The 27,369-nt window shown below is 40.7% G+C and overlaps 1 protein-coding gene and 1 long non-coding RNA gene across 2 annotated transcripts; one reads left to right on the top strand and one right to left on the bottom strand.

The window, feature by feature from the left end:
- Nucleotides 1–7,165: 7,165 nt before the first annotated feature.
- LOC135462895 (uncharacterized) lies at nt 7,166–15,806 on the bottom strand. Its single transcript, XM_064740194.1, has 8 exons — nt 15,759–15,806; nt 14,321–14,578; nt 13,315–13,359; nt 12,577–12,777; nt 11,248–11,298; nt 10,079–10,243; nt 8,309–8,338; nt 7,166–7,618 (listed from the first exon to the last, which is right to left on the bottom strand). Exons 2-8 carry the CDS (start codon nt 14,535–14,537, stop codon nt 7,449–7,451), a joined length of 879 nt encoding a protein of 292 aa, XP_064596264.1. The 5' UTR covers nt 14,538–14,578; nt 15,759–15,806; the 3' UTR covers nt 7,166–7,448.
- A 6,449-nt stretch (nt 15,807–22,255) lies between these two features.
- Nucleotides 22,256–25,966, top strand: LOC135463125 (uncharacterized). The gene is made up of 5 exons (XR_010443522.1): nt 22,256–22,648; nt 23,049–23,144; nt 23,877–24,108; nt 24,765–24,786; nt 25,073–25,966. It is a non-coding gene; the product is annotated as an uncharacterized LOC135463125 (long non-coding RNA).
- Nucleotides 25,967–27,369: the final 1,403 nt, after the last annotated feature.

Genomic DNA, 27,369 nt, shown 5'->3' with positions numbered 1-27,369 from the left:
GAGTGCAAAGAATCAGAATGGCAGCAAGGAAGTGAGGTTTAACTTGCTACTACATGTATTTGCCCATTTTCACGAACAGTTACAATAAAGCCCTGAAATGTTATCGTGTGGCAATTTATCAACTATCAAACTGTCACTTCGGCTGCTTCACTTTCTATTTGTGTAGTCTTTGATATCAATAATTTAGTTTTATGGGCGTTTCATACCTAAATGGAGGCAATAAGAGCATAAAAGACATATGTATACGTACATGTATAGATATGCATCGAGCATATGCTGTCTGTATGTGACACTGAAAGGTTCAGGATGTCCGACATAAAATGAATAAGATGTGTCTTATTGAATACAGTTGTTTACCCATATCTGATATTTGACAGAGCGGTAACTATACTACTCAGGCATTAACCACTTATGTAAGATCGTAACCAGGAACGACATAGGAAGATATTTTTCAATTTTATTAAAGACAGAGGACGGTAAAAAGAAAAGATATAGGTGTGCATTTCTAAGGCCTTTTATAAAATATGCCAGGATGGGCTTTCATTTGAACTTACCTGTAGGCAGATATCCATGTAGGCAGATATTCATTTAGGCGGATATTTATGTAAGCTGATATTCATGTAAGCTGATATTCACGTAAGCAGATATTCATTTAGGCAGATATTCACGTAGGCAGATATTCATGTAAGCTGACGCTCAGATTCCTTATTTTTAATAAAGGAGTTATCCAACCGGTCATTTCTGTTTTCATGTAATAGATTTCTATGTACAATCTCACAGTTTAGTCATAAGTTACCAGCCCAGTTTTCAAGACTATTTTTATATGCTTAATGGATCCTTATTTGCACTGACAGTTGGCACGAAAACTCTTTGTGATTATACATGTTTTATGTGTTGGTGGGTAAAATATTGAATAGAGTTCAAACTGAATTGAACTGAATTGTTGAAGAAATAATTCTACAGAAGATCATCAGACAAAAATACCCATTCTGTAAGATTCACTGCATGACATGACAAAGTGAGCTGTACATGTAGTCCGAATTTGTATTGGGCATCCAAAGATGCGCCTTAAACTTTTTCTAATCTTATAGTACGAGTTTAACCTGTTTTTAAACTGAAAACACAACCTCTTCAATTCTGGAAGTCAGGACGAAATCTCACTTAAATGACAGGGCGAAGGGAATGTTTCCTAACATGTATTTATTTCTATTCTCCTTTATTACGTGAAACTTGCACGTGTCTGTATGTGTATTGTACAACCCGTGTATAGGGGAGTTTCGGACTTCGAACTCTTATCGCTAAAGGTATAAAGATCCTACTGTATTATTTGACCTGTTAAAGAGTGATATATTTATTTGATTGGTGTCTTACTCCAGAATAATGATAATATGTCCAAAGAACAGGAGAGCCTGGGGGAATCCCGTGTCATCCGCAGTTTATGGCAGACCTTCCCTCGTACACTGTCAAACATCTTAGGCCACTAGGTTTGACCGCATTTACTATAACAGGGTTATCTTCCATGGGAGTCTTAAAAAAGTTTCATAAAAAGTCATTTAGAGTAGAGGAAGGATAGAGAAATCTGCGAAGCGGAACGTAATATATATTTTTCAGAAGTCATACATGACTGTCTTTATCTCTAGTAACAAAAGAGTTCCAGCACGAATCTCCCTTATTCCTATTGGATCTGCAGAGTGAAAAAAAACAGTTACAACAGTTACAATAAAGCCCTAAAATGTTAACGTGTGGCAATTTGCCAACTATCAAACTATATGGGACAGTGAAAGGTTTAGACTGTCCGATATAAAATGAATAACATGTGATTTATAGAATATAGTTGTTTACCCATATCTGAGCACATTGTTGTTCAGAACGCATGTTCACACGTGCTTCTTTCACCGAACCCTGTCATTCTTGTGCGAACAATGCCAATGGTGTAAAACGGGTGACGCATAATTCCCGTTCAAACAGGTTTTCTGCTCTACATAAGTATCACTTTCGTTACAAAATAGTACTGTAAATATGGTGTACTCAGGTTTATAGAGAGTCTTAAGTGAACACCATTCATTTTCGAAAACCGTTCTGTATATAATTTTACTTTTTACATGTGAAAATCAGCTTATGGAGAATTTCTGTACATTTTTTTTCGAATGAGATACAAAGTGATTCGCACCCGTTCCCCTCCTAGATAACCACCTCCCTGCCGGCCCGCCCTTCTCTCTTACAGTTGGAAATAGCTAGGACAAATTATGCTACATATACTGATTAGTAGATTCCACAACAAATTGAATCGGTTAGAATTTAAATCAATAGTGTAATATTTAAAAATACATACCAAGAGAATGCGAAATTTAAAATGATTTTACACGTCTTTAATAAACAAAACGAACAACTTTTATGGACATTTTTGATTTGACACATTTTTAAGCGAAACTATCTTCAAATGGTAAAGATAATTTTAAAAGTAAAACCCAATGAAAAAAGCGGTTTAACCGTATAACCTCTCTTAAAGCAGGCCTACAGTATATTGACCTCACAACCTACAGTATATCGACCTCACCAATTACAGTATATCGACCTCACAACCTACAGTATATCGACCTCACAACCTACAGTACATCAATCTCACAACCTACAGTGTATCGACCACACATTCTACACTATATCAATCTCACAACCTACTGTATATCGACCTCACAACCTACAGTATATCGACCTCACCAATTACAGTGTATCGACCTCACAACCTACAGTATATCGATCTCACAACCTACAGTATATCGACCCCCCAATCTGCAGTATATCGGCCCAACAACCTACAGTGTATCGATCTCACAACCTACAGTATATCGACCCCCCTCCCCCCAATCTGCAGTATATCGACCTCACAACCTACAGTATATCGATCTCACAACCTACAGTATACTGACCTCACAACCTACAGTATATCGACCTCACAATCTACAGTATATCAACTTTACAACCTACAGTGTATAAACTTCAGAACGTACAGTATATCGGACTCACAACTTACAGTGTATTGGCCTCAAAACCTACATTATATTGGCCTTACAACCTACAGTATATCCACCTCACAATTTACAGTATATCTATCTCACAACCTACAGTACATCGACCTCACCAATTACAGTATATCGATCTCACAACCTACACAATATCGACCTCACAACCTCCAATATAACAACCAATGTATCGACCACACATTCTACACTATATCAATCTCACAACCTACTGTATATCGACCTCACCAATTACAGTGTATCGACCTCACAACCTACAGTATATCGATCTCACAACCTACAGTATATCGACCCCCCAATCTGCAGTATATCGGCCTCACAACCTACACTGTATCGATCTCACAACCTACAGTATATCGACCTCACAATCTACAGTATATCGACCTCACAACCTACAGTATATCGACCTCACAATCTACAGTATATCAACTTCACAACGTACAGTGTATCGACTTCACAACGTACAGTATATCGGACTCACAACTTACAGTGTATTGGCCTCACAACCTACAGTATATTGGCCTTACAACCTACAGTATATTGGCCTTACAACCTACAGTATATCGACCTCACAATCTACAGTATATTGATCTCACAACCTACAGTATATCGACCTCACCAATTACAGTATATCGATCTCACAACCTACACAATATCGACCTCAGAACCTCCAATATATCAACCTCACAACCTACAGTATATCGACCTGTAATCGACCTCGCCACCTACAGTACATCGACCTCTAATAGACCTCACAACCCACAGTATATCAACCTCAAAACCCACCGTATATCGACCTCAAAAAGTGCAGTATATCGACCTCGCAACACATAATGCAGGAGTCATCGGAGATAATGTTGCCTCCTAGTCGGGAGACGTGGGAGAAGCCGGGGTTAGGTCATGTCAAGCGCTTATACAATGGAGCTTGTTGTTGTTCGCTTGGCGTTCAGCGTTAAGAGGCCAGAGCAAAGAACCAGGACTGACTGGCCTGGTGTCAGTGTAAAGTGACTGGGTAAGGTGTCATGCCTGGTGTCTTTGGCATGATACTATAGCAGCGGCAACACTTTGGCGACATGGACCACCCTGCCTCAAGAAGATGCAGTATACACACACCGTATGACTCTTAAGTAAGACGTAAAACCTAAGCACACATACATACCAGTCGTAATGACTGAATGAGTTATTTATTCATTTCATTGTACACCAGGATATTTCACTTGTACGACGGCGGCCAGCGTTATGGTGGGAGGAAACACGGCAGAGCCTGGTGAAACCAACAACCTCCCGCAGGTTTCTCGCAGACCTACCCACGTACGACCGGGGAGAAAGTCAGCATGAGCTGGACTTGAACTCTCGGCGACCACATTGGAAAGAGGCTTCTGATTGTGCCTCGTTGGCAGGTGAACCAATGTGTCACTCCTAATCTAACTAGCTAGCTCAGTAGAGCGTCCTCGTCGGGAGCGGTACATGCAGGGTCAGTCCTGGGTCGGGTCACACCTAAGACCTCAAAACTGGAAGTTGTAAATTTTTATCGTGGCGTTCAACATTAAGGGGATAGTGCAACGACTGGTTGACCCGTATCAGTATAATGGATCTATTGATGCGGCTTTCTTGCCTTCGGTTAGTCGTCCCAGTAAAGCAGTACTAGACAAAAGAGATGTGGGAATCGTCGTGCAACAAAAAAGCACATTACATGCACTCTAAGGACTCCATATGTGTGAAAAATTAAGCATGACGTTAAACCACAAACACTCACTCACTCTGAATCAGTGACATTCGGCCAGGCACTACTGTCTTAACATTATTTGGTGCTGCTCCTATGAGAAATTAGTGCATCGCATCACATAGAGGTTACATCAGTACTAAAGTTTCGTCGTGACCGGAGAGATCCAGCTGGGTAAACAAAAGCAGGGTCTGGAAGTGTTACATAGCAATAAACTGTTACATAGCAACGAACTGTTACATAGTAGCGAACTGTTACATAGCAACGAACTGTTTCATAGCCAGTCTTTGGTAATATCCCTTTTCGACTTCGTGCCAAGATTGACAGAGTATTGTCTGCGCTTGGAGCACGCATGACAGAGAAGCTTTATCAGTCATTGACGGGGACGACATGTGACTAATTTTCAGTACAATATGATAATATGCAAAATATGTGGAAAGCCATCTAAAACGCACGTAAATTACACATACAAATCGGACCTAGGCTGCATGAATACTTGATTTTTGTCAGAGTCGACTAATGTTGCATACGGTTGAATTTATCTCACGCTTTTATTTATCACACGTATGACTCGTTTTGTTCATGATCATTGATGCACAAATTGAAACTGCTATCTGGCTTATATGTTCGGCACGAAATAAAGTTTTGGATTTAACATACGAAACTGTTAATCGCGTGATACTTCTGTTATTAGAAGTTTGTTAATTGATTATACAAAGAAGAGCAGCGTTATCAGTGTAAATTAAAATACATATACATGTTCGCCAAACTTCGGTGCGTGTAGACCACGAGCCAGTGCGACTTGGCAAAGTTCCAGAAACGTTACGTTTTGCTGTTCCCAATCGGGGAGTTTTAAAATTCGAACCCGAAGAGTTAAACTGCATTTAACATTAACAACAAAAAGTTCGAACTCAAATCTCCAATACTGCTATTGCCCATCCCGTAGAACCACTGTGTTCGTGACACATTACAATAATCTAAGCCTAATTCGTCTGTGCAAAAGTCCAACTGATAAACCACTGTATAAATTCTGATGGCAGCAAAACATAAGTCTTGCAGAAAGTCTCTTCATACACATAAATTTTCGTTATTACACCAATGGTTTCCCAGATGTATTAACTCTGGTTCGACACCTCAAGAATCAATTCAATAAGGCGACTCAGAAACCCTTTATTAACTCTGGTTCGACACCTCAAGAGTCAATTCAATAAGGTGACTCAGAAACCCTTTATTAACTCTGGTTCGACACCTCAAGAATCAATTCAATAAGGCGACTCAGAAACCCTTTATTAACTCTGGTTCGACACCTCAAGAGTCAATTCAATAAGGTGACTCAGAAACCCTTTATTAACTCTGGTTCGACACCTCAAGAGTCAATTCAATAAGACGACTCAGAATCCCTTTGTTCAGAGTAGTCAACAGTCCACATTTATTAAGTGTATCAAGGATTGTAGTTTTGTCAAAGCGATTTCCCTTTTGTCACTGTCAATGCACCCGAGCAAACAACGATCCATACTAACTTCACCAAGTAAGTTTTAGTAAATTATACTCATCTATTTCAATCATTTGATTGGTGTTTTACGCTGTACTCAAGAATATGTTACTTATACGACGGTGGCTAACATTATGGTGGGAGGAAACCGGACAGAGGCCTGAGGAAACCCACGACCATCTGCAGTTTGCTGGAAAAGCCTTCCCATGTGCGACCGGAGAATAAAAAAGCATGAGCAGGACTTGAACTCACAGTGACTGCAATTAGAAGGCTCCTGGGTCATTACGCTGCGCTAAGCGCTAGCCAACTGACCCACGGAGTCCCCCGGTAAATCATACGGCTAAAGATTTACTGCACTTAGCCTGAATAAAGATTGGATATCAGTCTTAGCCAATGACATTTAGGATCATGCTACCTAAAAATATCCCAGATATAGCCAATAGATGCCTCGACGAACTCATTAATACCGAACTGTAGCGGAATTCTCTGGGATCACATCATTAGTTGATGTTACGTTAGGATAGCGTATTCAGGGATATCGTGCATAAGCGATGGTGCTACGCGGCGTGTAAATTGTTACTATTTATGCATTTACAGGGGCCTCCGTGGCTCAGTCGGTTAAAGCGCTAGCGCAGCGTAATGACCCAGGAGTCTCTCACCAATGCGGTCGCTGTGAGTTCAAGTCCAGCTCATGCTGGCGGCCGTACGTGAGAAGGTCTGCCAGCAACCTGCGGATGGTCGTGGGTTTCCCCCGGGCTCTGCCCGGTTTCCACCCACCATAATGCTGGCCGCCGTCGTATAAGTGAAATATTCTTGAGTACGGCGTAAAACACCAATCAAAAAAAAAAAAAATGCATTTACATGAACAGTTAGAATAAAACCCTGACCTACGTATACTGACAAGAGGCCGTATTTCATCAGTTATGTGTGACCTTTCTATACTGCACGGCTTTAATTATAATTAATTCTATAGATCTACTGAAAATAGGGACAACAAATTTTTGAGCCAGACAATTTCATCAAAACATGCTGATAAACCAATTACCACAATGTATTGTCTCATAGATTACTTTATCTGCTGACTGCTGCCCGAAGGGCTAAAACGACGCTCTCATCATTCAAACGTTTTTAACATTGACAGGCGAAGCATGCGGAATTATCGCCCCTTCCCCCACGTGACTTTAAACTTCAAACTCTAACAGTGACAGGCGAAGCAGATGGACTTATCAGTTCCCACGTGAGCCTCAATGTGACACACGCCGGTTGGACAGAGGTTGTCTTTGGGAGTGCAAGGGTCTTTGAGCATGGTGTATTCCGTTCCGGCAATCATCACGGTCTGAAGGGCACTCAGAGTTGTGGTGGAAGCTGGAATAGCCAAAGTTATAGGTACACATCATTGCTAGCATGGCTACGAGCAAATAAAATCGTGGGACTGCAAGACTGCTTTACCGGTATTCAATTTTTTTTTATCCCCCCCCCCCCTCTTTTTGAATGAATGTTTATGGCTTAATGCCACATCGACAATTCTCCAGCCATATCTTGGCGACAACCATTTTTTTGAAACGTAATTGCTCCACAGATATCAAATTTCAATATTCTTTACAATGTGGATAGTTCTGATTCTATTTACTATTTAGACGCTGTACACGTACTACAATACTGATGTTATGTATTTATTTATTTGTTTATTTATTTATTTATTTATTTGATTGGTGTTCTACGGTGTCAGCAATATGGTGGGAGGAAACCGGGCTCTGGAGAAACACACGCATAGACCATACGCAGGTTGCTGCCAGACCTTGCCACTGGTATGTTTAATAAATGTCATCCTACCAATATTGTGATACATTGAACAATGTCGATCCGCTAAATAATGGTCCTGCTACCAAAACTGCAACACATTATTATGGCTACCGTGATACGTTTAAAGGGCTGGAATACGATCAACAAGTCTTATGCTACAAACAGTTAGATATATAGATCGAGCGTTCTTGAACAAATAATGGTATACGAATTTATCTGGTAATTAAGAGAAATAAATTGGAAATAACTTACGCGCCGTTGTTGTCGGTAGTCCGGTAGTTGCTACAAAATATACGAAAGAAAAAGGAAGTGACGTGGATAATACACTTCTGTCTATCAATTATTCTACTATTGTATTTTACGAAGCAAAGGTATAAGCTTTTGAAATAATTCACTTTTTCATTTTTTGCAGCAAGGAAATGCGCTTTCTTTATGACTTATTATTAAAGGATAGGTAGAAAGGCTCCGTGGCGGAGGTCATGTATGTAGTGCAAAGCGGTGCAAAGACCCAGAAGTCTCTTACCATTGTCAGCTCAAGCCCAGCTCATTCCGGATTCCTCTCTGGTCGTATGTGGTAAGTAGGCCTACCATGCGGATGATCGTGGGTTTTCCCCGGGCCTTGCCCGCTTTCCTCTTACCATAAAGCTGGTCGTGTAAGTGAAATATGCTTGTACGTCGTAAAACACCAATTCAGTAAAAATAAATAAATAAATAAATAAATAAATCTAAGATCAGCAACGCACTTGGGGTTTAACGTCGTTGTTACTGTAGTCAATACAGATAGGGAGTTGTCGCCCTTTGAGACTTCCTCGATCTGTGACGTAAGTGCCATGGAAACGACATCGACTGCCTTTCGGTTGGCACGGCAGCTCAGAACATGCGTTGTTGCGAGGTTTTGAGGATCTATGGTGGTATTTATTTCTCTGAATTAGCTCAGATAATGTTTTTACGATGTAAACATGATCATTTTATGTTACCTAAGTGTACAGTGAGTGTGAATCTGTGTAGGAGTTAAAGCTATCGACAACAGACAGGAGATGTCACAGTTTGTCCACTTTTTGTGACTTTAACGACGTAAATTCAGATATACGATTGTACGCTAAATATAATATCGTTCTTTGTTGTTAGTTTCACGTGTAAGAAGCTTTGTGAACTGGGCTGATGTATGGTTCTTGCAGGACGGATTTTCACCGCTCTTTTATCTAGTGCTGCTTCAATGAGACGCCTTACCGAAGGCGAGTAAGTGGCCCCGCCCGAGTCATTATAGTAATACTGGCCAACCAGTCGTTGCACTATCCCCTTCATGCTGAACGCAAAGCGAGGAAGTTACAACTTCTACTTTTAAGGTCTTAGGTGTGATTCGACCTAAGATTGACCCTGGATCTACCGCTCCGGAAGCGGACGCTCTTCCAACTGTGCTATAGGGGCCGGTCGACTGGTATTGAATTAACACATTGGGCACCCCAGGGTAGATCCAGGGTCAATGCTGGGTCGGGTCACACGTAGGACCTTAAAACAGGAAGTTCCTTGCTTGGCGTTCAACATCAAAGAGATAGTGTCAGTATACTCGGGTGGGGCCGCTTACTTGCGTTCAATAAGTCGTCTCATTGAAGCACCACTAGAGAAAAGAGCGGTGGAAATCCGTTCTGCAACAAGGAGGCAGGTTTACACATACATGCACCCTCCTTCGTCGTCATATCACTGAAAATTGTTGAGACCCGTTTCTCGGAGTTGTAATGGAGACAGGGAGGCAAAACAAAATTGTACACGATGGGAGATGACGCGATAGGCTTTTTGGCTGATCAAAAAAATAGACGGGATTTTTTTTTTAAGATCTGGCTAAATTCTGGAAGACAAACCGTGAGAAACGAGCGCCTAAGATTGCATGAACGAATGACTGACATACCGCCACCTTTGAAAATTGAATGATCTTATCAGAAATTAGAGAACTGTGGATGATATAATTTACTGAATTCTGAAGGTCAATGCGACAAATCGCAGTTTGCGAGAAGGATGTTTTACCTGTTGTTGTTGTACAGGTGCACTGGAAGCAGACCCGGGTTCCCCTAGTCTTGAGGTCCACGCTACACCCTTCTACTGGGCAGAGATTATCCTTGGATTGACACGGCTTACTCACGATGAAGTGTAAGACACCATTCACGTCAAGCGTATCACTTGTCGATGAGGCTGAAATAAAACCATATTCTCGAAGCTTGACAATATCCAGAATTTTTTTGTTCGCTTGTTTCTTTTTTCCCCTTTAATGATCACAAAAGAAGAATAATACGGCTGGATCTACAATATCTTTTGGTAATACATTATTATTCGTGTTTTAGGTATTCACAGCATTATTAGGTAGATTTTAAAAGGGTAACCTTTCACTACTTTCCCTGATCTGCTTATGAGTTTCGGACATTTTATGAAAATAATGTATATATTTACGGCTTCGACAGGAATCGCTTGTGAATGCAATCATGTGTAGCCATTATATTGACAGATATACTTATTAGACTATCATGGCTATTGTTTAACGAGAGCTGTGGAGGAAACCGGGGTGCCTGGGGTAAACCACCAACATTTGGCACCTTACTGACGATCTTCCTAGCTAGTGACTTACAGACTTGACGCCACATTGGTGAAAGACAATCGGTCTTCATTGAGTGTTACAGTGAACAGTCATAGAAGCGTCGAAGATCGCTTACTGTTACCTATTCCACACGAGCAGTGATAGTGAGCAAATCTTCAGTGTTCGTACCCAATGCTGGCGTAAGACGCAAACTGTACTATATTTATATTAAACCGTACCTAACGGCAGTCAGGATCATAAAGCCGCAAGCAAAAAGGCAATGGCTGGATTCAAGCATGATCAAGGGCCTGAGGTTTTCACAGAGCTATTAGTAACGTGGTCCAGGAATGAAGCAGTTAGCCAGTTTTTGTGCACGCAGGGTTGAAGGAGACAACCGTATCGAAATACAAAAGCCAGTATGGTCCCCTATAAACTTATAGAGGGTTTGGAAATGGAAATTTGGAACAAACCACGAAAAAACAGCATGTGAGTGCTGGATTTGAACATTGACCTCATGCTTGAGGGATCAATCCATCGTCTTTTAAACAATCAACAAGTTAAAGTTCTTACTTATGCATGCTCTTATGACATGTACGCTTCAGATGGACATCAAAGGCTGATTTACCTGAACTTCCTTTCCCAGGACTGGTAACGGATGTCACGGTAGATGACATCCCTGTAATGTAAATATGTTTTATACTGAGATTTGAGGAATAAATGAAGGTTAGGTTTACGTGGGAAATAGAGACAATCCGGTATCGTTTCAGTAACCTATATTCGTGCTATGCCCTGACTAAAGCTTAGATGGAACAAATCCCTAACTGAGGTAAATTGACAAATAGCCGGATTTCACCGGTAATACGAGTGACCATTTGCCAACTATCACACTGTCTTCACCACATATTTTATGAAAATTAGCTGTAGCCATTGTGTTAGGGGGAGGGAGGGGGGAGGGTACGTTGCTACATTTTGATCCTATGCATGAACAGTTCCAGTAGAACCTTACTGAGGTACAAGTTGCCGGATTCCATCGGTAATGTGTGTGATATTTGTGAGCTATCACACTGACGTCACTGCTTTGGTTTACTCTCTACGCTGTAATCTTTTATACTGTATTTCTGGATAAACCAGGATTGTGCTGGTGGCCTAAGCATCCTTTTGCATTGTTTAAGTGTCATTACATGTTACATGTGATGACAGCACAGCATTTTGGGTAATTCTGGACCAGTGAAGTCTTCTAACTGTAATTAACGTAAGTTCATTTTGAACCTAATTCTGTTTTAGCCACTGTGTTAGAAAGCGGGTACATTGTTAATTTTTAAGCATATAAATGAACAGTTGGAATAAAACCCTGAGGTAATTCGACAACTAGTAGTACGTGAGGTCATTTCCCAAATGTCAGACTGTCGTCACTGTTCTGGTTTTACTATCCACGCTGTTCTTAGTGTTTTATAGGCTACACCACGCTGACCGCGAAGGCCTATGGTTCATAACTATAACACTTAGTAAACAACGGACTAGCCAAATGGTTGGCCCAATGTCTGGTGTCTTCGGTATAATACTAGTACTTTGTCACTTTGGTGGTATGGACTTACCCTGCCACAAGAAGACACAGTATACGCACACACTCCTCGTCGTCATATGACTGACAAAATTGTTCAACACGACATTAAACCCCAAGCATTCATCCATTCATCATGCATTAGTCAAGTGTGACGTAACTGCAGAAACGTAGCTAAGGTCTGTTGTTATTCGAGGCAAGAATACGAGTTTGTCAACCTCTGTAATGGTTCCAAACAAACGCAAAACTGGTAGGCAAGTATCTAATAAATAAGTATATAGTCTCCCATGGACGAAGGGGATGAAATTTGTCTCTGATTCCAACGGGCAAATGCCAAATAACAAAGTTTAAACTGAAATGAGTGTGTAAAACTGAAAGTTTGGCGCAGCTCACCAGTGGTTGTCATTGCTACCACTGTTGCCTGCATACATTCACATTTGAAGCAGAGTTCTGTCCCCACGGGCACCCCGTCGATGACACACCCGTCTACCGGGCAAATGTTGTCCCCGGCGGTACACGGGAAATCCACCAACAGGTGCGCGACCCCTCCAATGATCACAACCTCTCGGTTTGTCGTAGTTGTTGGAATTTGTGCTAAAACGAAAATTGCGCCTTTTCCATTTGTCAACTTTTAATTTGCATTTTTTTGGTAACTTAAAATCAATAGCATCAGTAACATATTGCTATCAACATCACGGTACTGTTTTTACCTAAGACTGCTTAAAGAAGGATGCTATGGGGCGTCTGAAGTGTTAGAATAAAACCTTATCTGAGGCCATAGCTGTGACTATGTGCCAGCTACCAAATCGTCCACGATGCTCTGCATTTACTCTCTCTGCTGTATTTTTTTTTGACATTCTGACAACACCCCAAACGCACTCGAAGTGGTTGGATTCGAACCTGTTACTTCATTCAATACGGGCCAATTGGGAGTAGTGACAAAAACCCTTTTCTGGCTGAACCAGCGTTGCATTTGCCTATTTGCTATTATTGTTATAATTCTAAATTATTATTTGATTTTTTGATTACAGCATCATATCAGAAAGATTTAACTACTATTTCGTATCAAGTGTTCAATTTGCATTCTTTGCGTTGGACAATACAAATAAAACCTGGAATTTTAAGCATTACCTGTTGTTGATAAATCCGCAGGTGCTGTAATATGGGTCAGTGTTGCTAAAACGGAACCGAAATTGTGTACAGTTATTACTAACTGCGAGTACTGGCACACTTTAAGAAAAGATTTAACAATTCTGTTTTAACAAAATGGTATAAATGTATCCGTCATAATAGAGATTCGTATATCAGCTGTACGACAAAATACACCTTCCGGGTAAATAATCGCAAGGCCAATTCTCAAGACGACGTAAAACACAAACCACCAAAGAACTAAGACAGTACTAGTGTATAAAGTAAGAAATTCTGACTGAATCATGCAAAGAGAAGCCGTCAACAGTTTTCATTGATTATAGAAAGATACCTTTAGGTACACTTTACCAAACTTTAACAAAATTAATAAATTCGTCTTTTCTTTTCAGACAATAAGACTAATGCGAGGAGTCATCAAAGATATCATTTTGAAGATATGGTCCAGCACAGCATTAACATTTATTGGTTTTCTGTTTTCCTACATCTGGATTTTCTGGGGGGGGGGGGGGGTTCTACATCTGGATTTTCTGTTTTTTCTACCTCTGAATTTTCTGCCCCCTATTGGTCGTCATTTTGCAAGGCAGAATTTGAAGTTTACTTCCACCAGTGTTTTTCGTATGGCTTCGACGGATGCACATACAGACGTGGTGAAATTGCTGTCAAACTGAGACACAGAGATACCCGATCTATTGGAAAGGATGTATCACAAAATTTCATCTTCATCAAAACAACAACAAGCTTTTTAGAGAGGTTTAGGGCTTACAGATTTAAAGGCGCGTAACGGTTTAAAGCCCACATTGCTAGTTGTCATAGTAGTTCCGTGCACGTAACCTTAAGATGGCGCCGTGCATGAGGGCTGCGAACGTTAAGGTGTAAGTAGTACATGGAAAATTAATTGTAGTCTGAGGTACGCATGTCCATCAAGATGAGAATTGTAAAAGCACAAGTATACTCACAATGCAGTTTGGTGATAAATCCCTCCACCTACCTGGTGTGGTCACGTCTGAGCAGTTGCAAATGTTGCACTCCCAAGCCACCGTGTTAGATTTCTGCGAATCCACAAAGCACTCGACTGGACACAGAGTCTGACTGACATCACACGGGTCGGAGACCTTGAGGTAAATCTTCCCGTGCTCAATAACTATTTCAAAATGTGCCGTTGTTGCCACGGATGACGTCGTTGTTGTTGTGCTTGTTGCTGTCATATCAGCCCTTTGGTGGAATGTGGAATTTCCCAGTCCACCCTCTGCAAATAATTCGAAAAATACACCAGGAAACGTCCAAACTTTTGAACATTCGCAAATTAAGTGTGGTTGAAACTAAATTGGTTAAAATCTAAGCATTTAGACCGACATTCGCATTCCATTCGTGAACTATAAAAGGAGCGTTCGACGTCGGTAGACGCAAGACCCATTTCCAAGACAACCTATAAGGTGAGTTCCAAAAGAAATGTCTAAAAAAGTAACAGTGAAAACTTTTAACTCCCACCTTGAACATTTTACCTTTAAAATGTTATCCTGTTGACTGTACAGTGAGTATGTTATATCAAGAATGTATTAGCCAGTTCCGTACCAGAAACAACTTTTACACTTAGTTTACGAGATGACTTTTATATGCTCTCTGGCTCCGTTTCGTCTTGTGCTAACGCCTTTATTTCCTGACTCCTCATTGGTTATAATTTCAAGTATTTAAACAATCAGTCCTTCAACTGATCCAGCGGTCAGTCAAAAAACATACTGACCAATGCAAGTCCTCATGTGAAACCAGAGCTGAACCGGCAGCATGCCTGCACTGGATCATGCGTTTAAGGTTATGCATGCGCAGTTGGGGCAACTGGGTCCAAGATTTGCCTCCAAACTCAAAAGTGAATGAAGACTAATTGGATGCTAGTGCCACAAGGGAATTATAGGTTATTCATACTATAAATTTGTGCAGTGTCATTTTGCAGCTCAACAATGAGAGCTAGATATCCTGCAAGAAATTCCCTGTAACATTCCACCTATAATATGCATCGTGGTTGCCCATCGTGGTTACCCAAGTGTAATGCATTACCCAAGTGATTACCCAAGTGTAATGCATTACCCAAGTGATTACCCAAGTGTAATGTATTACCCAAGTGATTACCCAAATGTAATGCATTACCCAAGTGATTACCCAAGTGTAATGTATTACCCAAGTGATTACCCAAATGTAATGCATTACCCAAGTGATTACCCAAATGTAATCCATTACCCAAGTGATTACTCAAGTGTAATGCATTACCCAAGTGATTACCCAAGTGTAATGCATCACCCTAGTATAATGCATGTCAAGATACCGCCGAAATTACAATATTACCGATTACCTGATAAGAATTTATATAAGCACATTTCATGTTAACCATAAACTTATCGATACAAGGAGGGTTTGAGGTAAATACGACTCACCCGCATAACAGATACAAGACAATATAAACAAGAAGTAGGTAATGGCCATTGTTTATCCCTCTGTCGTGACACGTAACCATTATTTACAAAAATCACCCCACTACAATTGCTGTGTGATTCAAAAACCTCTGTTTTAAATATCAGACATCTTAAGCAAAGACCCGCTCAGATATGACATATGAACTATATTGGCATTCAGGTCATAGCGCTTAGTATTTGGAGAAATGGCTACTGATTATTTCAGCGATTGTACTTGTTGTAAGTAAATCTTTGAGGAATCGAATAACTCCCCACGTGTGTATTACCAGAAGACACACAGCGTGTCAAAACATGGATGAGAAAAAGTGTAAGGTCACAGATGTTAATTTTGTCACGTAGCCTGTCATTTTATCTCAGGTTATCAGCTGGTTTTTCTTTCCTAGAGTGAGTGAGTGTGTGCTTGGGGTTTAACGTCGTGCTCAACAATTTTTCAGTCATACGACGACGAAGGAATCCGTAGGGTTTGTAATGGACCTCCTTGTTGCAGGACGGATTTCCACCACTCTCTTATCTGATGCTGCTTCACTGAGACGACTTACCGAAGGCAAGTAAGTAGCCCCGCCCGAGGCGTTATACTGATATTGGTCATCCAGTATCTAACCGGACATGTACTTCACACTTCTATGGTGGAGCGAAGTCAACATTTACTGTTGAAACACTGTGTTTTACCACTGTTGGTGACAGGATATAGCAGTTTTATTGTAGTCTGTACTTCTGTTGTTTCTCACAATAACATAATAAAACACTGGAAGCTGGAAAACGTGGACCTTAATTCATATCCATTTTAATCTAAGTAGGACATGTTCGTGTTACTCATCACTATCAGTAATTTGGTTTGATATTTGTCATATCTCAAAAAATTCAACAGATAGAGATGTTCCAGAGGTTTAGCCTAATTTCACACATGGGGTCAAGTCTACTTCATAGCCACTGTTGTCCAGATGCTCGGCCAAATTATCATACTGAGTCAAGTCCCGACATTGCTGCTGAAGGTGCTTTCCTACTCCGTGTATGTAAATCTATTTTTAAATAGAGAGAGTCTGGTTTTTGTACACAGATTTGCTAATTATGGATGCGAGCTATATATATGTCGAAAATCATAATCAAACACATCTGGCCAAATTAACTTCACCAGACGTTTGTCAAAAGAAAAGGTTGCTCGAGTGTGATAGAAGGAAGAATCGCCAAATTTTCAACTGAGCAGAATAGATTCCTTCTTGGGAAAGCGAATTACATATACCCTAATCGTATAGGTACTGCAATGCTTCTTAGAGGGAAATTGAGCAATAGCATTAAAAAGTACTGTACCCCATATGTTACTCGAACACAGGGACTGATGAACAGAGTGTACAGTCTTGAAAGTTGATATTTTTGTAAATAGGAACGCCCTCATAGGTGTCAGTCTGATCAATTTGCCGTTTTTAATAGTTGAAAGCAAGCAAAATCGTGAAGAGGTTCTCACACGTCCGATATGTGTGGAAACATTCCAGAAACCAGTAATGTTTGCTTTTCAGCACAGTTTTTAGGAGATGAATTAGTTTGTATGCTGACAAGATTAAACCTGGACAGACAGATGAGACCTCCGGCAGCACGGGGAGTGAGGACGCTCATCAGCTGATCTTTAGCCCTGTGTGTCGAGCACCGACCAGTCTGGGGAGAGAAGGTGTGGCTGGTCTGCCTCCCAACTTTCATCTGGCAGAAACTCTGAAGAGGTTTTCTTCTGCTGTAACGGTTGAGGATGACATCCCATATTGTTCTCTGTGTGAGAAGGATATCAGATTACCTCATAACACTCAGTACAAAATCATATTTACTGATGGAAGCCTGTACTCAAGGAAACTGAGTATATGAACACGTAAAGCCCTTAGGTTGTTACAGATATTACATGATCACTTCACAGAAATGACTGTGACTTTTTCGTTTGTTACAATATTTATAAGCTGTGAAACCACAAACAGTAGTATTCATCTTGTAATCCTTGGGTGGGTTTTTTTGTACATGTATGTTCGATGTGTTTGTGTTCACTATGGGTTTGTTGTACATACTTCTAATATAAATAAAGACGTACAGCATTGAGAGTAAGACCAGAACGACAGTATGACAGCTGGCAAATGGTCACATGTAACCGGTGAAATGCGGCCTCTTGTCAATTTACCTAAGTCAGGGTTTGATTCTGTTTTAATTGCTGTTACGCTTACCACATCGACCACGGAGGCCCCGCGATGTTCAATGTTAAAAAAACTTAGCTCTGGTGATGCCTTCACTGAGGGTAAGGGGAAACAGCAGTCTATCAACCTGCTGGCATTTCGATAGTCGTGTCATCCCACAACTCACTAAACAGCTGCCAAGGGGTGATAAGAGACATATATGATTTACCTGAGGAGGAAATTCACACCAGGTTTCTGATTGCCTGAGTGGGTCGGCCTGAAGGGCCACTGGGTTTGACTTATCTTGATTAGATCCTTATTGTACAGTTTTAGATATATGTTTGCCGATAGGAGCAGAGATGCTATTCTCGTTCTGTTTCAGTAACAGTTTAAACTCTCTGCCTGGAAAGCAAGACGTTGTTTTGTTGACAGGTTTAACTTATTCTAGCAGAGATACTGTTTTAGATTTACAGTCATCAGTCACCAGCAATGACGATACTCTCTTGATCACATTGGCGAATAAAGTGTTCAAGAGAGTGCTCGAGAAAAGAGATAAGGCAACGTGCTTCTTGAAAAGTTATATTTTGAACATTTAAGGTAGAGCAATGTTTCTGTTTTATAAAGAAAGAAAAGTCCCTAGAAGAAGCCATATGGGCTAATGTAAACATTTTATTGCCTAAGTACTTTCAAACCCTCATGGCCTTCTCCTGCACACCAGAAGCAGGCCACATTTTTTGTACATTTGTCATTACCATGCCCAAGTTTTTGTCATGTAAAGCATCTAGTCGGACTAGGTATGTACAGGTCTCCTTGGGCACCTGCGAGCAAATTTAGACCAAATGAGGAGTAGAAACGTTATTTAATGTTGATAAGTACGTATTCAGTTTGGTATTACTATCATTATTACTTTTATTACCCATTATTACTTTTTTGTTGTGAATCGTTTAACCAATTGTGATTTTAGTTCGGAGCCAATTGACCGAACTGGGTCCATCCATCCTCTAGTCTCTAACTAAGTAAGAGCCGAAATGGGGTATTGGGATTGAGAATTCCGCAAGACCAGCCTGCCATCAGTCACCGGAATCCCGGTCTCTTCGGTTAAGGCTCACAACTCAGGGTAGACAGGCACTCCTCTACGGCCTCTCACACACACCGAGATCTGGGTCTATTAAATTTATCGGGGCCACATGAGAAAGCTTTAGGGTAGTCACCTATAACGACAAGGTTGTCTAGAAGCTATGTTTTTATACTTTTCACCCTGGAGACCCCACTGCGTAATGCCGTTTGAACTGGACTTCAAAGTGTTGTAGCTATAGCCTAATCTCATTATACTGGTTTCAGAAAATCCATCCTCTATTTCTCATTTAGATTTCCAAGGTGTTCTGTTTGGAACTAAACGTGATAACAAATCTAAATGACCTACCCATTTGCTGAAGTCATTTTGTGGGAAACTGATTGTTTGTTGAAATGTGAAATTCACATATAGGCCTAAGTTTAATGACGAGTTGTGGAAACCATTGTTGAGATGTCACAGAGTATACCTGTGTAGGCTTACGAACATACTGACAGATTTACCTCCCCTGCAAGTTGTGAAGAACGGCAGTATTTCTGTCGACAGGTAAGTTCTGGAAGAAGGGGTACGTGTATTTTGAGTGGAAGTGTTTCTGTCCCTTTACCGCCTTAAACCCTGAAGCCACTAACCCTGAAGTTATTATCTATGTTACATTGTTGACTGTTTTTGACACCACTCACTCTCTTACTGTATATATGTTGTCTTGTATCTCTGTATGTTCATACTTGTCGCACCTGTTACAAGCACAGGTTTCCAGTACGCTGGTTTTTCTTGGACGGCGTCCGGTATAAGTGGCGGGAGCTCCTGAACTCCACGTCACAGAGGAGGAAGCAAGAGAACAAAACTGTTAGCCAATAAATAAAAGCACTACTGTTGTTTCCTCTCTGTGTAAATTTCTGTATAGGCAACTCATTGTAATTCTTTAATGTAGATCTATGTATTTCTAATGTAAAGATAACGTTAATCTCTGTAAATAGCTTACTATTTATCCCCTTTCTGTTAAATGACCATGGCAGCATTTGAACCTATACAATAAGCTATACACATGCTACCACAAAGAGGTTTAATCCCACTAATTGACTCATGTACATATGTAAATAGTATACCAACGCACTGCTATTATGTAACCAAAATATTCATGTGTTAAAAAAAATTAAATAAAACACTGATTTGATGGGCCACGATATCCGCCAGGAAAGTGACCCTACAACCAGTATTTAAACACTGTATGTTCATATGGTTTGATAACGATGTAAGAACTTACATCGAAACGTCACCAACACAATAAATCCAGGAGTTGTTCTCCATAAGTAATGCCTCTGTCAATCTTATCCATAAGTAATGCCTCGGACAGTATTTAACGGGTCTGGTCGTCCTCAAATACACACGAAGAAGACGTCCGACTTGGGGGGTGTCTATATGGACTCTACTCTCAGCCTGTCTGTGCACCTCTGACACTGTCAATAGATAGTCAGAATAGTTTCTTCTCAGGGAAAACGACTAACTTGGGTTCAGGTTCATACTGTTTGATTATGTCGATCTTGTCACTATATATGCACGGCGACAGTAAGTTATTAACATATTTTTCTGAAGCTGTGACATTGACAGGCATTATATAGGGTTGTGGTGAAGGTCGTTGATTGTCGGTGACATGTTGTCTTGAGTCCGACCTACATACATGTAAATAGCCAGAGCAGCCGGCACGTATGGATCGCTGTTCGTTTACTTACAACGTTCGCCTCTCTGCTCCAAATATAAAAACTGCAATAGTATAGTGTATAAGTAAATCGCATCTTACAATTATGTGCTGAATTGCTCACAGGATTTTCAGCGTTACAGAACTAAAGGGCTACGTGTAGGCCTATTATTGACTTCCCGCTCAGCAAGAATTAAAACCTCACCCACTGATCACCAACAATGGGGTGTGTAACTGACATAGCTGAGCCAGTCGGGACAACCGTATACTGCATGTAGGTCTACTTATATATTAGCTCGAGCTGTGTGAAGATAGAAATGACGCTGACCTACTTCTACAGTCTACTTGAGCTCGAGCTGTGTGAAGATAGAAATGACGTTGACCTACTTCTACAGTCTACTTGAGATTACATTCCTCAAATCCAGGCTTTTGTGTTGTCTTTAAACTGTCTCTGTCATAACACTGTATCTAATGGGACATGTATTGCGCACTTCTACGTTGGAGCAAAGTCAATGTTTACGGTTTACAGATTTTGTTTGATCAGTGTTGATCATTGGGTATAGAAACTATGTCGAAGTCTGTACTGATCTGTGTTGATCAGGGGGTATAGCAACTATGTCGAAGTCTGTACTTCTGTGCTTCCTGACAATATCATAATAAAACACTGGAAGCTGAAACACTAAATTTGACGTTAGTTCATAACCTTTTAATCTAAGTAAGAAATGTACTTGTTACTCGTCACTATTATTATTGTGGTATTTATTATATCTCTAAAATTCTGTAGATAAAGATATTCCAGAAGTTTGGTCAAATTACCATGCAGTACATAGACTCAAGTTACCTGCATAACCACTGCAGTCCACAGGCTTAGCCAAATTGTCATACTGAGTCAAGTCCCGACACTGCTGCTGAAGGTGTTTTTGTACATCTGCTTTTTAAATCGCGACAGCCTTGTTTTGCACACAAATCTGCAGACCCAAACTGGCTAGATCAGACCTTTGCCCAAAAATCTCTCGTGCGCAATAGAAGGAAGAATCGCTAAATTTCTAACTGGGCAGAATTCCTTCTCAGAAAAGGGAGGTGTGCATACTCTCCTCGTAAGTGTGTAGGTTCTCTAATGCTTCTTCAGTGAGAATTCGAAAATAGAGACAAAAAGTACTGTACCCAATGTCTTGAACGTTGATATTTTTGTAAATAGGAACACCTTTACAGGTGCCAGTCTGAGCAATTTGCCGTTTTTATTTCAGGAAAAAAAACCGAGCGAATAATGGCCGAAAGCAAGCAGAATCGGAATGATGTCCTCACATGTTCTATATGTATGGAAACATTCCGGAAACCAGTAATTCTACCCTGTCAGCACACTTTTTGTAGGGAATGCATTGGTTTGTATGCTGACAAGTCTAAACCTCTACAGACAGATAAGGCCTCCGACAATACGGGGAGTAAGGAGGCTTATCAGCTGATCTCATGCCCTGTGTGTCGGGCACCGACCAGTTTGGGGAGAGAAGGTGTGGCTGGTCTGCCTCCCAACTTTCATCTGACTGAAATTGTGGGGAGGTTCTCAACTGCTGTGAAGGTTGAGGATGAAATCCCATATTGTTCTCTGTGTGAGGATGATAATCACGCTGAAGCTGTTAAGTTTTACACTATCTGTGGTGTGTTCTACTGTGAGGAATGTCTTGCAATTTACCATCCAATGAGGGGGCCTCTAAAAAGACATCGTCTGATTTCCTCTCTGGAGTACCTCTCCCAGGAAATCTCACAGGGTCAAGCCAGCAGAGACCACCAATCGACTAAGCAAGCTACATGTACTAAACACGGTCAGCCATTCAGCTTGTACTGTGTACCGTGCCACATGGTGGTCTGTGTAGGGTGTGTGATTGACCATCCAAAACACGCTATGCAAGATATAAAATCTGCATCTGAGAATGACAAGGTAAGGCGAAAAAGACATTCGTATATCAGTCATCAACCAAAGTGGATGTTTTAAGTCATTAATCGCAAGTCCAATTCCCAGAACAACGAACACCACTAACCACGAAAAAACTAAGAAATTGTATAAGTACAAAATTACTTTGGAATCATGCAAATTAGTAAACAGAGTTCGATGATGTTACAAAGAGCCAAGGAATGTTTTAGTTATAACTTAAATAACTATCTAAATCGTATAACATGCTAGTCAATAAATCGATAATCAAAATAAAAAGGTCATGATCTGAAACTATACATTGACCCAATGTTTGTGATCTATAGTGAAGTAGGCGACATTTTGTCCTGTACTGTGGTCAGTCGTTTGAAAACCTGGTTTTTAAATGCAACGTTTTCTTACATTACAGTCAGATGTTTTGACCAAGACTAGTGAACTGGAGAAAGTCCTACAAGAAACTAAACAATCACTGTCAGGAGTTATGAGGCTGCACAATAAGATACAGGTTGGTATTTTCCATGACACCTGTTCAGCCTGTTTTGTACTGCATACCCTGGTGACTCATTTTGAGTACGTAAAATATTGCTATCATTCACAAATCCAGGTAACATACAGCTGTAAATCATCTAGTCTTGATAAAGCTTTTTCTGTCTCATATTATATATGTGTAGATTACAATTAAATAGTTAAACCCGAAGAGCGACGACTTTTTATAAGAACTGAAACAGTGTAATGTACGGGTTGATGCCGGGATTCATTGGCATGAAGGAAGAGTCGATTTACCTATTTCTGGTTTATCTGATCAGACAATCGCACCATTAATATGACTTTCTTCTCTGTGACACACATGAGATATGCCCAACTCAGACAACGCCAGTTCATACACCATCGCCGATCATACGCTGTCATAATAATATCTATAAGGCTATATACATGTAAGTACACCATATGATCTGATGGGGTGACAATGTTCTGGTTTGAACCAGTCCCAGGAGTCTGAGGTACTGTCCGAAGCATCTAAGGCCTGCTCGGAGCATCATTTGTGATGGCACTAGCCTTTTGGAGGTTGGAACACCTACCACTGGACTAAAGTGAAATCCCCTCCTGCCCGGAGGTACATGGTAGATACAGCTGTGTAGCCCTTACATTTTACACTTGTACAAATACATTTACAATTTCTTGAACACACAGCTCTAAAGGTGTGGATGAGGTAATAAACGATTTTTCTGTTTGGCAGTAAAAACCAGGAACTTCACACTCAGGAGGTAGAAAAGGCTTATTGTGCAGCCTTGGAAGCTTGACAAGCCTGGAGGCTACACTCTTTAGAGGGTATAAAAACCCGTTATTCACCGTGGAGCGTGGAGTGTAGCGCCATAGTCAAAAATTTCCAACTACAGGCCCAGGAAATGGAGAGGATGGTACAGGCTTCCAAAGATTTATTAGCGTCAATGGACGTCGAGTTTTTACAGGTAAGTCAGATATGCACAATCCAGGTTCAGTTGCCTCAACTCCAGTTAAATACCTCTGTAAACCTTATCACACGGTACGTTGTATACAACCATTAACTTTAAGTTGGTTACTGTTTTACGTTTACTCTGTGGAACAAATCATTCTCAACTAAGATTGTGTGATATGGAAATCTTTTAGGGAAAAATTACACTGCATCAAGTTCCATAGAATTGATCACACCGGAATTTAGAACTGATTTTGACTATGTGATTGAATAGGGAGTGGCCTAATTTTTTAAGGGAAAGCCAAGGGCCCCTGTGTACTGTAGGGGAGATAAGACATTTTACTTATGACTGTGTTCTTGTTACATTTTGTGGTAAAAGTATACCCTAATTTTTCTAAAATTTGGGACGGATATTAGTAAAAATGTTTAAAGTAAAATATTACATTTCTTTACCAGCCTTTTGGAAACGTAAAGATATGAATATATTGTTCATTAAATGGTCTAGCCGTGTGAAAAAAACCCAATATTTCTGCTAGAACTAGATATATAGTGGCTAAAATGAGCAGACCGTGCGTGCCAACTTTTAGAAGAAACAGGGTATGTACAGAATCTTAGTTTCGGTTATCATCTTTACATGAATTTATATGTGTTTCCAATTCTGTTTGTTGACAGGGTTCCACGGGTTCACCAAAACGTATGTATAAATGTGTTATACCTCTCTAGGTTTGTTATACATGTGCACGTGCGGATGACTATTGTCAGCAGATGTGTTTCTGTCACAGCACTGTATCAGCACTGTGGTTGTCCAAAACATGACCCAAGTCTAAAATATATTTAGTGTTCAAACATAAATTTGTTCAAACAAATCAGAGCTAACCTGCTAGGAATAGTAGACTGTGCATCGTGACGTTCTCATAACTGCGTGGTACATAGGATTATTACACGACTTTGTCTCTTTCTTTTCTCCCCCTTTCTCACAGAATTGATGAACAATTGAAGGAGATAAGAGCAGATTTGGAGAAACATGAGGTCAGCAGACAGAAGCTTCTAGATTCTGTACAACATGACCGTGTTGTCCCCAGACATGTGACTGTAAAGGAAACAGTGCAAGAAAGTCAGGACTTAGAAACAGCAGTCGGAGGACATAATGTCACCCCTACGTGTTACAAGTAGGTTCTTATATGTATAAATGGTGTATAGTTAGGTGTACACGACTGTGGGGTTTACACTAGTGTGTGCATGAAAGGCACAAACATAAAATGAAGGCGCACAGTTGTGTGTGTGGAAAACACACGGAAGACGATGTTAAGAAGGAAACGATATGAGCTGTAATACATCAGAGCGCGCGCAGCAAATGGACAGTATTCCAGGAGAAACGAAGGTGAGAAGAACGTACAAAAAGCACAAATGGTATGAGGTGTACGCAAGGGTGTGAACAAAACACAAACTGATGTCAGGTTTACAGTAGGGTGTGGGCAAAAGACACAAAGTAATGCCAGGTGTGTAGTAGTGTGTGCACAGAAGACACATACAAATGCAAGGCATGCATTAGGGTGTGCACAAAACATAAACTTATGACAGCCACCCATTGAGATGTCCACAACAGATACAAACTAAGGTGAGGCTTGCATTAGGGTTTTCAAAAAACTGACAAACTAATGTGAAGCATGCCATAGGGTGGGCAAAACAGATACAAACTAATATCAGGTACACGGAAGAGAAAACAACAATGTGGGATTGTGCACAGAAGCCACAGACTTATGTAAGCCATGCATTAGGGTGTGCACAGAAGCCACAGACTTATGTAAGCCATGCATTAGGGTGTGCACAGAAGATATAGACTTATGTAAGCCATGCATTAGGGTGTGCACAGAAGCCACAGACTTATGTAAGCCATGCATTAGGGTGTGCACAGAAGCCACAGACTTATGTAAGCCATGCATTAGGGTGTGCACATAAGATATAGACTAATGTGAGCCATACATTAGGGTGTGCACAGAAGCCACAGACTTATGTAAGCCATGCATTAGGGTGTGCACAGAAGCCACAGACTTATGTAAGCCATGCATTAGGGTGTGCACATAAGATATAGACTAATGTGAGCCATGCATTAGGGTGTGCACAGAAGCCACAGACTTATGTAAGCCATGCATTAGAGTGTGCACAGAAGCCACAGACTTATGTAAGCCATGCATTAGGGTGTGTACAAAAGCCACAGACTTATGTAAGCCATGCATTAGGGTGTGCACAGAAGCCACAGACTTATGTAAGCCATGCATTAGGGTGTGCACATAAGATATAGACTAATGTGAGCCATGCATTAGGGTGTGCACAGAAGCCACAGACTTATGTAAGCCATGCATTAGGGTGTGCACAGAAGCCACAGACTTATGTAAGCCATGCATTAGGGTGTGCACATAAGATATAGACTAATGTGAGCCATGCATTAGGGTGTGCACAGAAGCCACAGACTTATGTAAGCCATGCATTAGAGTGTGCACAGAAGCCACAGACTTATGTAAGCCATGCATTAGGGTGTGCACAGAAGATATAGACTAATGTGAGCCATGCATTAGAGTGTGCACAGAAGCCACAGACTTATGTAAGCCATGCATTAGGGTGTGCACAGAAGATATAGACTAATGTAAGCCATGCACTAGAGTGTGCACAGAAGCCACAGACTTATGTAAGCCATGCATTAGGGTGTGTACAAAACATATAAGCTTATGTCAGACATCCATTAAAGTTTTCACAAGAGTTTCCACAACCCCCAAACTAAGGTGAGGCATGCAATAGGGAAGGCACAAAAGATACAAACTCATGTGAGGCATGCAATAGGTAAGGCACAAAAGATACAAACTCGTGAGGCATGCAGTAGGGTAGGCACAAAAGATACAAACTCATGTGAGGCATGCAATAGGGCACAAAAGATACAAACTAATAATACATATTACATCAGGTATACAGCAGGGTCCAGACAAAGGCCATAAACTAATGTGAGATATATGGTAGGAAGTGCGCAAAACACACAGAGTAATATGATGTCTACAGTAGGGTTTGAGGTATACACTAGGGTCTGCATGGAAGCCACAGACTGATGTGAGGTATACTATAGGGTGTACATAGAAGACACAAACTAATGTGAGGTATACAGTAGAGTGTGCCAAGAAAAAACAAACTAAAGTGAGGCGTACAAAAGGGTCTGCACAGTGGACACAGGCTAATGTAAGGTATACAGAAGGGTGTGTAAGTAGGATATAAACTGATGTGAGGTATA

Source organism: Liolophura sinensis, chromosome 2 (genome assembly GCF_032854445.1).
Source record: "Liolophura sinensis isolate JHLJ2023 chromosome 2, CUHK_Ljap_v2, whole genome shotgun sequence".
NCBI lineage: Eukaryota > Metazoa > Mollusca > Polyplacophora > Chitonida > Chitonidae > Liolophura > Liolophura sinensis.
Note: the sequence above shows the minus strand (reverse complement) of the source record. Positions and strands in the feature narration are given on the sequence as shown.